Source organism: Habropoda laboriosa, unplaced genomic scaffold, assembly GCF_001263275.1.
Source record: "Habropoda laboriosa isolate 0110345459 unplaced genomic scaffold, ASM126327v1 scaffold244, whole genome shotgun sequence".
NCBI classification, from domain to species: Eukaryota; Metazoa; Arthropoda; class Insecta; order Hymenoptera; family Apidae; genus Habropoda; species Habropoda laboriosa.
Genome location: NW_017100399.1, coordinates 289579 through 305331, shown reverse-complemented (window position 1 = coordinate 305331; position 15753 = coordinate 289579). Strand labels below are relative to the sequence as shown.

At 38.6% G+C, this 15753-nt stretch overlaps 3 protein-coding genes across 3 annotated transcripts in view; 2 read left to right on the top strand and 1 right to left on the bottom strand.

Annotated features, from left to right (window-relative positions):
• The window catches only part of LOC108575315 (epidermal growth factor receptor), a 40101-nt gene extending 32991 nt beyond the window's left edge, over positions 1–7110 (top strand). Inside the window, exons 4-11 of the mRNA XM_017938076.1 lie at positions 1065–1769; positions 2295–2424; positions 2688–3025; positions 3531–3836; positions 3908–5109; positions 5226–5631; positions 6112–6291; positions 6441–7110. Coding sequence (XP_017793565.1) covers positions 1065–1769; positions 2295–2424; positions 2688–3025; positions 3531–3836; positions 3908–5109; positions 5226–5631; positions 6112–6291; positions 6441–6748 — 3575 coding nt within the window. The 3' untranslated portion in view covers positions 6749–7110. The remainder of the gene's footprint in view (positions 1–1064; positions 1770–2294; positions 2425–2687; positions 3026–3530; positions 3837–3907; positions 5110–5225; positions 5632–6111; positions 6292–6440) is intronic.
• Positions 7111–10001: 2891 nt separating this feature from the next.
• On the top strand, positions 10002–12899 carry LOC108575274 (uncharacterized protein YER152C-like). The gene is made up of 8 exons (XM_017938030.1): positions 10002–10058; positions 10238–10491; positions 10753–11029; positions 11298–11459; positions 11545–11797; positions 11883–11997; positions 12521–12626; positions 12691–12899. The coding sequence occupies exons 2-8, from the start codon at positions 10330–10332 to the stop codon at positions 12897–12899; spliced, it is 1284 nt and encodes a 427-aa protein (XP_017793519.1). The 5' UTR covers positions 10002–10058; positions 10238–10329.
• Positions 12900–13204: 305 nt separating this feature from the next.
• Positions 13205–14088, bottom strand: LOC108575273 (ribosome-recycling factor, mitochondrial). Its single transcript, XM_017938029.1, has 2 exons — positions 13523–14088; positions 13205–13445 (listed from the first exon to the last, which is right to left on the bottom strand). Exons 1-2 carry the CDS (start codon positions 14086–14088, stop codon positions 13205–13207), a joined length of 807 nt encoding a protein of 268 aa, XP_017793518.1.
• Positions 14089–15753: the final 1665 nt, after the last annotated feature.

The following is a 15753-nucleotide window of genomic DNA, read 5'->3' as shown; positions in this document are numbered from 1 at the left end:
CATGCAAAAGTAAGTAGATCGATCCGCATCTCGTTACGAGAATACAACTCTGTTGCATCTTCCTTAACCCTTTCGCTGTATTTAGCTCGAGAGAGAGAGAGATTTGAGCAAGGTGTCCAAACTGTTTGCCTATCATAAACTTATTATTACATACGCTGTCTTCTTTAGCTCTCTTTGTTTCTGCCTAAGGTATTAAGTAGGATTGTAGTTTCCTTTGAAATTAGCTCCACTCTAATATCTAATTATTACTGTTCACGAACAGTTTCGGACTTTTTCACGGTAAAAGAAATGGCAAGAAACTAGTGTGAATTAAATATGTACACGTTTTCGTAAAAATTGAGTTGTTGCAATTATTAGTGCAAAATAAAAAAAGGAATACAACGTAGGACTATGCATCCCACGTCTTAAGATTCAGCATACACGATAATTTGTAATTATTAAAAAAGTATAAAACATGCTTCTTCACATTCCTAATCGTAAATACAGATCGTTTGAACCGTCAAAATGTGCACATCTTTTTCACCGCACTTAATTGTTTTATTCAATTGTGAGGTGAAACGCCAATTTGGAGCAAAATTCTTACAAAAAATTTGATCCTTCACTTACTTCTACCATATCAATTCCAAAAACGCACAGATATAAGGAACTGTCTTCTCAAGTTTCCTATCACAATTTCATATTTCCGACGCAGCGTATTCCATCCTGTATAATTAAACCGATAAAGTCCGCTACTCCCGCCCACGCGAATCGTAAAAGGCAATATTGTCACACATAGAATCGCGACGCATCTCTTCCTAAACGATTCCGCCATAAAATCGAATCGCGATAATACGATATTTCGCGCTCGAAAAGCTAGAAAATCGCAGCCGACGGTCTATCAAACCGCGCAGCTCGTACCATTTACCCGCGGCGTTTCGAGCGCCGTAAGACGTTTCACAACAATATCCTTATTATCGATAAATCTTTCCCGCTTTGCCAATATCGGTATCTCGCCGCGGAAACGCATAAGAGAAACATACCGTGGAAGTTCGACAGACTCCGGCAAATTTTACGACTCCGAACACCACGTAAGGATTACGACGATCGTTTCAGGTACAATCCTACGACGTACTCGTGGGAGGCTAATCCTGACGGGAAGTACGCGTATGGTGCAACCTGCGTGAGAAGGTGTCCCGAGCACCTTCTGAAAGACAACGGGGCTTGCGTCAGATCCTGCCCTCCAAAGAAGAAAGCGTTACACGGGGAATGCGTGCCTTGCGACGGTCCGTGCCCGAAAACTTGCAAGGGAGTGGAGAAGGTGCATTCCGGGAACATCGACAGTTTCAAGGATTGCACGATCATCGAGGGCTCGATCACGATCCTGGATCAGAGCTTCCAAGGCTACCAGCACGTCTTTCCCAACTTCAGTTTCGGCAAACGATACGAGAAGATGCATCCCGACAAGTTGGAAGTTTTCAGCACGTTGAAGGAGATCACCGGATTTTTGAACATTCAAGGCGACCATAAGGATTTCAAGAACTTGTCGTACTTCCGGAACCTGGAGATGATTGGCGGAAGAACGTTGACAGAGTACTTCGCTTCGTTGTACATTGTTAAAACTTCGTTGGTCTCCTTTGGACTTAGCTCTTTGAAGAAAATTTACTCCGGCTCGGTAGCCATTTTGGAGAACAAGAATTTGTGCTACGCGCAGAGTATCAATTGGACAAGGATCAAGAAGTCGTCGGAGCACGAGAGCTTGTTGTCGAATAATCGGAACGAGAGTGAATGCAGTAAGTAGCGTTATAATGTAGAAACACTATCCCAGTGTTTCCCAAAGTGGGTTTTAATCAAATTTGATAAAAGTTCCCTTTTAAAAACAATTTTTGTTTCATTTGAAATTAATTCGTTTAAAATTTTTTCTCTCAATTTTGTTTCGTTAAAATTATAGATTCGGCGATTTTCTCAAAATTGTATAAAGGTTCTGCAAAAAATAAATTTGGGAACCACTGCTCTATAAATAAAAAATTAACACCTAGAAAAATTTAAGGTAAAAGAATGGGTGGGCGTACTGGTGAAACACGTGAAGTCAAAAAATTCTCGTTTTTACTTTATGGCGAGAAACCATAAAAATGTCATATACTTTGTGATACTATATACATACTTTGTTTTTATCGAAACATAAAAATGTCAAATACTATTAAATTCAGTTTCTGAAGAACCATACATATTTTCCAAGTGTCTTTTACCAACAAGCCTCTGAAATATCATTTGTCAAACTAAGAAATACTACATCAACACCTTCTACGAAATTACAGTCAAAGATGGCTTGGTCTGCGACGAGCAGTGTTCCGACGAGGGTTGTTGGGGGCCCGGTCCGGCGCAATGTCTATCCTGCAAGAACTTCATTCTGGGAAACGATTGCCTTCAAGACTGCACTGCACCAGGGTAAGAAGCAAACTTCTCTCGTTACTTCGAATATTTCATATAACCTCATACCAACTGCATCGTAACGTAAATAACAAATGTTACTTCTGTATGTTAACTTTGCCTGCCTCAGATTGTGGATCGAAGGTAAACTGCGAACACCTGAGAAGACTTTAACTTCTTGCTTCATGTGCACACGCTTTTAACCCTCTTCCCACTTATTGTTCTGCTCTCGTTTATATTGTACAGCGTTCACCAGGAGAAAAATAAAAAAGAACCTCGAGTAACCGTTTCGTGTCCTATTCCTCTAGAATTTATCAAGCGGACGAAAAGACCTGCAAGTTGTGCCACGAGGAGTGTGACGGTTCTTGCACAGGACCGAACGCGGAGTATTGCACGAAATGCAAACACGCGCGAGACGGTCCATTCTGCGTGCCAGAGTGTCCTTCCTCGAAGTATAACGACAACGGTCAGTGCAAAGACTGTCACGAGAACTGCGTGGGTGGCTGCGAGGGACCTGAAAACAACATAGGCTCTAATGGATGCCACAGTTGCGATAAGGCGATCATGAACGGCCATGTACCTGAAGGATGTCTGCAAAAAAGGGAATCCTGTCCCGACGGTAGGTGATCTGACATTTATTTCCTCTCGATAAGAACCTGCCTTTTGTACGGATGGAATTCTATCGCAACTGTACACGCTCGAGATTGCAGTTTGCTCCATAAGTATAGATTTACGTGGAAGTTTCAGTAAACTGGGTTACCGGCTAGGCACGTAGGCGTTACTTTAATAGTGAATTCAGGGTTTCGAGCGAATACCGTTTCTCAATGGAGTTTAATATCATTCCTCGGTTAATATTTATCTCTCGGCAAGTGTTTTTCGTGGAACTTAGCCTACAATTTAGGTGGAAATTTGTACAGTCTGTATAGACAGATTTTTGGGCTAAGAAAAATTTCAGGCGAATCAAGGACTTTTGCTACATACTGCATAATCCAAAATTACAATGATACTATAAAACAGAGCATGTTGGATCGCAGTATCATGTATGGATCGCTCTGTAAACATTTCGCAGCAAATTAAAAAAGAAAGAAGATTACCCTCGTAACGTGACAATTTGTATGTTAAAGGCCACTACTACGAATGGGTGAGTCCTCAAGAGCAAGGAGCGCTGAAGCCTCTGGCAGGAAAGGCAGTTTGTCGCAAGTGTCACCCCCGTTGCAAGAAATGCACGGGATACGGTTTCCACGAGCATGTGTGCCAAGAGTGTACGAAGTACAAGAAGGGCGAACAATGCGAAGACGAGTGTCCCGCGGATAATTTCGCGGACGCTGATACTCAGCTTTGCATACCGTGCTTCAGCGAGTGTCGAGGGTGCTCCGGACCGGGCCCGAATCAATGTTACAAATGTCGGAACTTCAAGATCTACATTGTACGTATTTGAAAAATTTCCCGATTTAGAGTTTCACTACTTCGAATTAACTTCTTTCCTTGCTTCAGGACGAAGATATAGACGGAAACACCACAGCCTTCAACTGCACAGAGATATGTCCTCCTGAATACCCGCACAAGATCTTCCCTCCGGACAACGAACCGTACTGTTCCCTGAAAACTGTCGCTCCTGGACCGATAAAAAACGAACTTCAGCCAGCCATCTTAGCGGGTGTTGCAGTATTCGCTTTAGCTTTTCTCGTGGTAGCAGCTGTGATCATGTACTTCTGGCGAGTGAGAGCAAAGGCTAAGGAGAACACTGTGAAGATGACAATGGCGCTGACTGGTTTGGACGACAACGAACCTCTTCGGCCGACGGGAGTGAAGCCAAATCTAGCGAAATTACGGATCATCAAGGAAGAGGAGATGAGAAAAGGTGGAATTCTAGGGTACGGCGCATTCGGAAACGTCTACAAGGGTGTCTGGGTGCCGGAAGGGGAGAATGTAAAGATACCAGTGGCCATAAAGGTGCTTCACGATGGGACAGGAGCAAACACCTCGAAGGAATTTCTCGACGAGGCGTACATCATGGCCAGCGTGGAACATCCGAACTTGCTTCAGTTGCTGGCTGTTTGCATGACGTCTCAGATGATGCTCGTGACCCAACTGATGCCTTTAGGCTGTCTACTCGATTTTGTACGTAGATATAAAGATAAAATTGGTTCGAAGGCTCTGTTGAATTGGTGCACACAAATCGCCAGAGGGATGGCCTATCTGGAGGAGAGAAGGTTGGTTCATCGTGATCTCGCAGCTCGAAACGTTCTCGTGCAAACGCCTAACTGCGTCAAGATCACCGACTTTGGTTTAGCTAAGCTCTTGGACATCAACGAGGAACAGTACAAAGCTGCCGGTGGCAAAATGCCCATCAAATGGCTGGCTCTAGAGTGCATTCAGCATCGAGTGTTCACTCATAAGTCAGACGTCTGGGCCTTCGGTGTTACTATCTGGGAGGTCCTCACCTATGGCGGCAGACCGTATGAGAATGTTCCTGCTCGAAACGTGCCAGAATTGTTGGAGAAAGGTGAAAGACTGCCTCAACCGGCAATCTGTACTATCGACGTGTATATGATCATGATCAAGTGTTGGATGTTGGACGCAGAGTCGAGGCCGAGCTTTAAGGAGCTGGCCGAAGACTTCGCGAAGATGTCTAGAGATCCTGGCCGATATCTTGCTATCAAGGGCGACAAATACATGAGGCTACCTTCGTATACACTGCAGGTTAGTAGCACAGGTTCAGCATTTTAAGATTTTAACGCATCTATTCTTCTTTTAAATTCACACGTTGCTGCTGGGTTCTTTTGTATATCGTAATTGTGTTTCTTTCGTGTATTTAGGACGAAAAGGAGATGATACGGAATCTTGCATCCGCCATGGACGGTCCCGAGGCTTTGGTAGACGCTGACGAGTATCTTCAGCCGAAATCCAGAGCCCCGATTCCACCAGGACTTTCAGCATCCAGTACTTCCGGTTCACCTCCAAACACGCCCGTGAAAGCTTGCTGGCCAAACGGAAAACCGCTGGCTGCTGACTCTCCTACCCCTCAGAATCAGCAAAACTGGGACAGGGAGTTGTTGAGGTACGGCGCGAATCACAGAAACGGGAATGCTTCACACGAGCCAGGAAATTCCGGTCAACATCCGCATTACGCACCACCGAATGGTCATTGCGGACACGTCGTAGGATCGGACAATTCCAGTTCGAGATACTGCTCGGATCCATTAAAGATGATCGGCGTCAGAGGTGAGTTGAATCATCGTTGTTATTATTTTAGAGATTGTTTTATAAATCCCTGATTCTCAACTAATTCGCTCACGCATTTCTATATTTCTCTTACACATTTAAAAAAAAATCTGCAGGTATTCCTAGACAATATTCAGCCACCCGTCGTTCACAACCATAATCTCAAACTCTTCTCTTTCGCACCTCTAGCGCTTTGAAATAAAAACTCTTCGTTCACTAACTCAAGCATTCCTCGCTTGAAACACTAGCATACTCTGACTTCGTACGAACATTTACGTGAAACTTACATTCCTATATTATAGTCCTGTGGACTGTCCAAAGTTGGGGTAAAGACCTCAATCGGTCGTGAAAGACTAACGTTATTCCGATATACATGAAAAAAAGTCGTTCTAATGTTGTGCTTAAAACAATTGTTTCTATCTTCTGAAACGAAAAGTTTTTGGAGAAAGATTGTAACGGTATTGATTATCGTTTGCACAGATTGCGATGTGACAGACGATTGTTTCGACGGCGAAGTGAACTCCGCGCATCAGCAGGCTCAAGTAGGTAACCTGAAGCTCGATTTGCCATTAGACGAGGACGATTATTTGATGCCATCGCCTCAATTGCCAACGAACACGACGCAGTACATGGATCTCATAGGCGACTCGAAACCTACGGGTAAGCTGTCGAACTATTCTACAACTCGACCTTGAAATCGTAATCACTTGAAATTTCTCACACATCCTATATAATTTTTCATGCATAAAGAAATCACGTGATTATGCTAGAACATGAAACAGCGTCTAACCTTGCGACGTCGTTTGCAGAAATGGAACCAAAGCGAGTGAACAACGGTTACCGGAAGTACCCCGAGTTCCTGACGATCCAAGGGAAAACATCGCTGGACAATCCCGAGTACATAATGTCACAGGACGAGGGGCCGTTAACACCGCAAACTTTAGGTATTCCAACGCCCGATCTGGAGAAGGTATTAACGAACGGTACGTTCGGGTCTCAGGTGAGACAAAGGAGCTCCGAGGAGGAATCTGATCACGAGTACTACAACGATTTCGACCGACTGGAACGGGAATTGCAACCGCTGAAACCCCTTAGGAAGAACGAAACGACCGTGTGATTTCGAATATTCCTTGAACGACGTTCAATCAAAGGACTGTTCTCATTGTCGTTCCAATCCGGAACTGTAAAACGCCGGTGTCGTTCGATACGCACCTGTTAAGCGGAACGGGTGAAAGCACGAGCATGAAATTGGAATAAACGCGAACGACAATCGGCGTCCTCGGGTATAGAGATACTCGAGGAATACTTCACAGTGTACTTAGAAAGGACACTTCGCTGAAAAGTGCCGTGTTTGATTGTGATTAGACGTAAGACGCGTGAAACTGTGCTAATTTCGCAAGCGGAATCGACTGGTCGCGGCGACGAAGGTGGAGAAACTTCGTTGCGCGCACGCGCGCGCGCGTACGACGAACAAGTAGTGCAAAGATAATCTTAATGTGCCATTTACCGTGGCTTGTAAATAAAAAAGAAAAAATGAAGAAAACAGTACTGTCTACCACTTCTCTAAGGCTATTAAAAGTTTAAGGAACGACGTGTGCAGTAAATGGCATAAACAATTGTTCCCTTCCTATCTCTCTTTTCGACTTCTGAAACGTTTATCTTCTCAATGGTGCACGTTTCGTTATGCTGTTTCTCTTTTTTACCTTGTTACATTCGTTTTACAATTCTCGAACAATTTCATCCTCTTGGATTCGCATGCAACGCAGCTAATCGTGCGCGGGAAAATCATTTCAACGAACGACACGTGGGCCATTGTAGTTTTTTTCTTCTTTTTAAAATAACGGAACTATCAGAAGTGTCTGTTACTCGTTTTTTCCTACGTTAAAACGATATGTAGACCCACTTGGATCGCGAGGATCTCTCTGTTTTGCGCGATCGAGTACGAATCAATGAGATGTGAAATGTTGCGCACGCGGGGCCGTTTCAGAAATTGGGGAAGATCCCGCGAAATTCAAGTCGCCTCGCGGCGTCGAAACATCTGCGCGGTTCGCCGTTGACTGTGATAAGAAACGTTCTGCTACTTCTCTCGAGGACACTTAAAAAGACGATGAAGAAGAAGAAGAAGAAGAAGATGAAGAAACACATCTCAATCTCGTTTATCGATCCTTTCACGCTTTCCTTACTTCTTTTTTTTTTTTTTTTTTTTTTTTAATATACCGCAGTAAGCTACGACAGTACAACGAATTGTCCTAATTTACTGTACAAAACGATTTTAACCGAATGTCCGAGTCGCCGAAACGCGAACATCGACCGGAATCCAGGGAAAAAAGAAAAAAAAAGAAAACAAAACAAAAATGGAAAATCGTGTAACGCTTCCCTGAGATTCTTGTCTCGTGGCTCTACTTAAGGAGAGAGAGAAAAAAGAAAGAAAGAAAGAAAACGAAAAAATACGTACGTTCAACGATGCCCTATATATATTTTTTTATGCCATCGCCTTTTTGTACATGGGACCAATGAAATTGGCCTCGGCCGTATTCGCACGGAATTATCTCGACTTCTTTTTTTTATACATTGTAGGAACGCGTCTGTTGTGTACATAGATTAGTGGTTATAGCGCGTAAGGAGACATTCTACGAATGTAGAAAACGGAAAGTACTTGAGTAAACTAAGCAAAACTGTGTATCTGTTTTTCTTTTCTTGTTAACGGGAATTGAAAACGGAACGAGAAAGAGTTATATATATATATATAACACTATTGGGCGCAGCGCCGGTATTTTTGCGAATCGTATACCACGGGGTTACGCTGTGCCGCGTAATCATAGGATTAGGACGTGCCATGTTGTGTGTACAGGGAACGCGCGCGCGAGTAAAAAATGAAAAAAGAAAGATAGCGGCGAACTATTGGAGGTTTCGTTGTAAAAAAGGGGAAATCGTAATATCGAAATTCGAGCGAAAAAACAATTTCGGAAGGAAATAGAAAAAAGACAGAAAAAGAAAGAAACGACGGATGATGCTCCGAGGCATTGCGTTCGATTTAGCGGGGAAAATTAACAGTGGCGTGCACGAGCGTGCGCGAGATTGACGATCTCTCATTCGTGTCGGTACCGCGAAGATAGAGAATTTTTGATTTTTTTTTCTTTTTTTTTTAACGATGCACGCGATTCTGTGATAAAACGAAAAGAAACAAGTCTTCGAGGAGAAAAACTGTTTTTCTTTTTTTCTAACGTTGAACGACGAGTCACGCGACATTCTCGATTTATGCGCTGTGTTGTGAATGGAATTGACATGGATTTCCAATCTCGTTGCACGCACTATGCACGCCCTTAATTCTTATACGACGATAAGCCAATTACCTATCGTGTACATTTTGCGTTAAGCGTTATTAATGGCTACGTTATGGATTTCTCTCCCTGTAATATAATATATTATTGTATCATCGATTTCGTTGCCGAGGCGGATCGTCGTGAAAACCGCGAGGACAAAACGTGTACGCGTCCATTTCCTTTTTTTTTTTTTTGTTTTTTCTTCGCGACAGTTTCTCAAGACGAAAGAGAAAAACGAAAAAAGAATGAGAAAACGTGTCTTTCCAATATTCCTCTACCGTTACGTTAACTCCCTCTTTTTCTTCGTTCCCCATTTTTTACGATTCGGTGTAAAACTGACAGGACGATAATCGCGTTCGTGAATTCTGAAATTGTACAATACCGTTTTCGAATTATCCCCGGGATAAAATAGCTGCGAGGAATTGCATTTGCCATTCGGTTGTGGACATAGAACTTATAAAACTTTATAATATCATTATGTTATCGTAAAGAAATTATTGTAATAAAGAACCATCATCATTCTTACGAGGCCCATGTCCTTTGTTTTTTTTTACAAATCCCCGCATTTTTCTCTCGATTGTTCTATTTCGTAGCTCGGTTTACGCGCTGCTACGAGTGAATAAATGTTCTATTTTTGTTCTTTTCCCATTTGAATCACATTAAGTGGAAAAAAGATAATATTCGTAATTGAGGTGTATAATTTTTAGATAATACGACTCGTATGACTAAAATGTTGACTTGTAAGAAGGGAAAGTTATTTTGCGGAATTTAACACGAAAAAGTATTTTCTTTTTATAAAATATATTTAGAACAATCCTTCCACGACTTGTCGCAGCAAGAGTATTTATTTTCATCTCGTCATTAATCGAAGTGTTCTTTCCCTCGGTATGTATTGAGAAAAATACTCTGTTATGTAACGAGTTCCGCAATTCGACGTAAACGAACGAAAACGCACGAGAGATAACCGAACGTTTTTTCCCACTCTTGTATACATGCATACCCATATGTCCAGTTGTTCGTCGTCAGTAGGCACTGTTGTGTCGTACGGGTCAGATATTTGTAAGTTTCATTTACTTCGTGTTTCCTATATTTTGGATGGTTACAGTACGTATAATTGGTTATCGTTCAGTTGTATCAAATGAATGTCGCGAATGCACCTTTAAGTTCCATAAATCGATAAATATGCTGAAGTAGAGTTAATTGAAATTTTCAAGTGGTATCATACGTATAAATACGGTTTCTATGTAATTTTGCGCAGTATAACTTTTTTCTTTAATACCAAGCTGCTCCTAAGCGAATTAGAAGATTGTCCATCGAAAACGAACAATTGAATAAGACTTCTTTAATTGTTCGTCGCAAATACGCAGCACAAAACATGGAGACAATAGATGATCCCTATCTGAGACACCTTTTCGATGGAGATTCTGTATTTAACGTATATAACGAAGAAGCAACGAACTTATCGGTTGGCGCTCCTGGTCCTGACTTGCTACAACATTGCGTTGAAATGATAAAAAAAGCAACAGATCATAGATTGGTAAAAAGAAATTCAAACGAAATTCTAATATATTACAACCATCTTGTTATAGTTTTAAAAAATTGTAATTCTATGTAAAATCCTTTTCTGCAATTCACGTTACGATTTTGTTAAGCTACTGAAAAATTTTTGTACCAATAAATCGCAAATTTTCCATCGTATCTTATAATAAATTATACATAATATATTTATAATAAATATATTTATCACAGAAACAGTATTTTGTGTATATAATCACACCGTAGGTAAATTTCGTCTTAGGATGAAGAGAAGAAAGAGGGGAAGTATTATCTGTTCCAATATGGCATCACAGCAGGTTTATGGGAATGTCGGGAAGAATTGGCGAAATTTTTAACCAGACGTTACGGTGACCCCGTGAAAAGGGAAGATTTAATTTTAACATGCGGGGCATCCCATGGTTTGCAGCTTTTGTTGAATACCGTCATCTCGCCGAACGGGATAATATTCGTAGAAGAAGTCACTTACATGATAGCTTTAGATGCTTTCAAACAATTTCCTCTAATGAAAATAGTCACAGGTATTATATCGTGTTACTTTTTTTTCTGTTTTCGTTAAATTAGAATATTACCGAAGCATTGTTTTTGGACGATAAACATCGTCCTCTAGTAATGATAAATCTACGAATTGAATTATAAACATATTATATACTTTTCACGATAGATCCTTTTTTCCTCATTGCGAATAATTTAGAATATGCTACATGTTATCAGTTCATTCGTATTAATTACATAACTATAAACAGTGAATATTAGTTAAGTAATAAAAACATGTTATTCGTAACACAGTACCAATGAAAAACGACGTGGTAGACTTAGATGCATTTGAAAAAATAGTCGTGGAAGAAAAAGAGAATAGTAATTTTGTTACAAACGAGCAGAAAATATTCTGGGCGATGTTTTATACAATTCCCACCTTTCATAACCCGACTGGAACAACTTTACCACCTGGTAAACTATAAACTATGAATTTTGTCAATTTATTGGAAATTTAAAAAACAATTAACAAACCTTTTTTTCTTCTAACTTTTAACAGAAAGTTGCAAGCGTCTCGTTGAAATAGCACGGAAAAGTTCCATAGTGATTACCTGTGACGACGTATATAATTTATTATTTTATGGAGACGGCTTTCCACCACACCGATTGTTTTCGTATGATAATCCAACTGATTCCAATTACGAAGGTGGCAACATTGTATCGAACGGGTCGTTTTCAAAAATTTTTTCCCCAGCACTTCGTTTTGGATGGATCGAATGTAGTTCACGAATCGCCAAAATTTTTCGATCATCGTAAGCATAATGTTCGCCTTTTGTTGGTCTTGTTTTGTTGCCGAATGTGTCATTATTTAGGTTCTTGTAAATCCGTATTTTACAGAGGAATCTTACGTAGCGGTGGTGCAGTTAATCATTACGTTTCGGGTGTCGTTACGAGTTTACTACAATTAAGTATTCAAGACAACTATCTCGATAAACTTATTCATATTTATAAGGTAAATTTCGTAAACCTTGTATGAGGGCCAGCCTCTAAATTAATCATTTCTAATTCTTTGGGTCAGTGGTGAACTCTTCGCTGAATAGTTCGCATAGTAGAATACAGTTAATGAAAACTCATTAGATGTCAAATCAGCTGTATTCGATGAAGTGGTTGGATTGTAGTGCAATAGGTACCAGTTTTTACAATTTGTAAGTTGCCTTTCCTAGCAATTTCACTGTGAATTCGAGACAAGAGAAAGAATACAAACGACTGTAAGGCTAGCCACCGAACCGTACGTTTTCGAGAAAAAATTATAAGATAATCAATTTGAAGGTTGATTTCTAAGGACGAAAATTATTAATGTGTCTATATCGGAGAAATTTCTATTTTCGCCATATCAGTTTAAATGTCACAGATAGTAAAATATAAATCTCTACTAACATTTCACTGTATCTTAAATTCTATTTAAAAACAAAAAAATATATATATAAGTTATAGAAAAGACAGTATTTAAAATGTATATATAATATTCTGCATAGGAACGATTAACAGTATTGTGTAATATACTGGATCATTATTTACCACAATGCAGTTCATATCAGAGACCAGAAGGTGGTTATTTTGTGTGGATTCATCTCCCCCCAGGTATATGTATTAATAACAACTAAATAAGTGAACAATGTCAACTGAAAATTTAATTAAATTATAGGAATAAATGGCAGTGAATTTATTAAATGGTGTCAAGAAAAATACAAAGTAACTGCCATACCAGGAGTACAATTTTCATATGCAGGAAAAAGTCATAATTTCTTACGACTTAGTATAGGTTTTCACAGAAAGGAAATTATAAGAAGTGCTGCAAAAACACTTTGTGAAGCACTCTTAGATTATATTAGAAGAAAGACTGATTGTAAATAAGTAAAAAGATCATTTTCTAAATACATACCAGCTGTAGTAGTTTTTAATATGTGTCACAGAAAATGTATTACCTTTCAGATAATAAATACATTTAGTTATTTATAAAACTTTAATATAAATCTCTCAATATTTTCAAATTAAAAAATTTGACATTTCAATTGTATGCTAATAAATAAATGTTCCATAAGGGACAGAAAATAACAATAACAATAATAATGTTATGAAAGAATTATATTTATTTTTTTAGTTTCACATAAATTAAACAAAAATGAAATATTTTACATGAAATTTAAAAATGATTATTATTATGACTCTCCTAGTAGCTCTTTTTGTTTTGTTTTCAACAACTGCTCTGCTTTACTAACATTCTCTTTTTGTAGGGCATTTATATAACTTTCAGCTTTAAAGATTAAATCTGTGGGTGCATTTTCTTGTTTCTTCAACTGTCTTATATGTTCATTTCTTATATCACCAATGATGTCTTTACATTTAACAAAATATTGTTTTGCTCTTCTTGCTAACTCTTCTCTGTGTTCCTTTGTAACTCTACAAAGTTACATAACAAAATAAACACATTAAGTAAAAGCAATATGCATTATACATGTAGTATTAACAAAACTTACTTGGGCAGTTGAATATAAAGAGTTGTACCTTCTTGTTGTGGATTTAAATTCATTTCTGACTTTGTAAGAGATTCTAGGATATTTGGAATTATTTGTGGAAAAGAAGATGCATTCAATATTAGCATATTAGGTTTTCGACTAATTTCTACAAGTTCTTCAAGATTATACTCATCATTTTCAAATGTTATACGCACTCCTTCTAAAGCACCTACTCTTGTACGTACACCTAAGTGCTTTATCATTTGATCTTTAAAATTTTCAATAGCTTCATTAAATTGTGCCATCATATGCTCAACGTTTACAAACTCAGAAATTTCATTAAGGTCAACATGTACCACTGTCTTCTTTTCTTTGTATCGATCTTTACTTTTTAACAATGTATTTGCAGTACAGAATTTATTTGCACCACATAACTTAAATGAAATATCATATGAGCCAATGTGCACATTCTTTAATTCAGATGGTATTAAAGTGTTTTTGTAATTTTTCAAGTAATGTAAACGTCTAACACTTTTAATTAACCAACTTAGTTCTACAATTTGAGATCTTAAGAAACATAAATTCATTGTTGCTCGTGTGTTTAATTAACCGTATGTTTCTGTGCTCCTTTTTATATCTGATAAAAAATTATATCAATCATTGAATATCGTTGCAATCACTATAATGCTAATATTCATATTGCAACGTTTAGTAAGGTTGGGAATCATTATTACGACATGTACTGATTCCGAAAAATTTCGAACGTTTGAGAAGTGTTTGACTTATACTACTTATCGATTCCGAAAGATTTCGAGTTTCTGAGAACTGATTGACTACACTACTTGCTTGAATTACGAAAATTTTCTAGAATTTTTCGACGAAAAATTTCGACGTCTCTGAAATGGTTTACTTAGGCTACTTGTTACGATTCCAAAAATTTTCTAAAATTTCTCGAAGCTAATTAGTAGTGACAGTCAATAATTTTTCAAATGCTCGAAAAATTTCGACCTTATCATCACAACGGCAACGCCACAAATTAAATATTTAATGCGACATCTGGTGGCTACTATCTGAATCATTCAAATGTTTGGAGAATTTGAGAGATTCGTAATTGTTTTGTGGCTGATGTGGCGCTCCGTAATGTGAATGCTGAAATGCGCCAAATACAAATTGTGCAGCGGTATAGTCGAAGCAATTAACAAATAAATTGTGTATATATATAATATATCGTAAAATGTCTATATAATTTTATATAGAATCTTTAATCTAATTGGAGATTATTATTTAACAAACATATGTTAACATTGAATAATGAATATCAACGGCGCTTGAACATTCATTCGACTTTCCTAACGGAAGAGTATAGACGTGTTATTTTGTAAAAAAAGGAAATAGTTAAAACATTTCGTTCGTTCTTATTCTTATCAAGTTATTTATTGTTCTGTAAAAGATTCAGCGTTAGATTTTCTCATTTATTAAACTTACTAAACGACCACGCGTAGAACGCTTTAGTGCTCCACAGGCAATAATTCCCTCACATTCCTCAAGAACACACGTGTTGCGCTGTCGCTTGAACGTAGTTTTAATCGTTCGTCGTGCATGCACGTGAATATGGCTATAGAGCGGTCTGAATCTGGTGTCATGTGGCGCCTCGTAGTGTGAATGTTAAAGCGCGCCAAAGTCTAATATTGAGAACCAATCAAATTCATCCTCAAGAACTCGTATGGAGTTTTTGATTTGATTGGAGACTTTTGTAAGACAAAGGCATGTAAGACGATGATGAAACCAGCGACGCCGAACGATTCATTCGATTTTCCTCGTTCAAAGAGGTGAGACGTATTATCTTGTAATAAAGTTATAGTTAAACATTTCGCTTATTCTTGTTCCAATCAAGTTATTTATTAGTTTATTAAAAGTTTCAACATTAGATTTTTCCGTATTCATTAATTTTCTTAAACTATCGTGTTCCGAAGTGCATTGGCGCTCCACGTGCACAAATTCCATCAAATTCCCCAAGAACCCACGTATCACAAGTGCCTGGGATGAGAACCCTAGGCGCCTAGGGACGTCACATTAAACAACTTTACATTTCAAGGGAAAATATTAATAAGTAACTAGAATAGAATGCCACACTGTACTCTGTCATTAATGTGCGCTTTAATTGCATACTAAAGATTTCAAACAATAGAATGCAATAGATTTTTAAAAGAACTAAGTTTGAAGTAAATTAAAAAAATTCTTGCAAGGAAAGT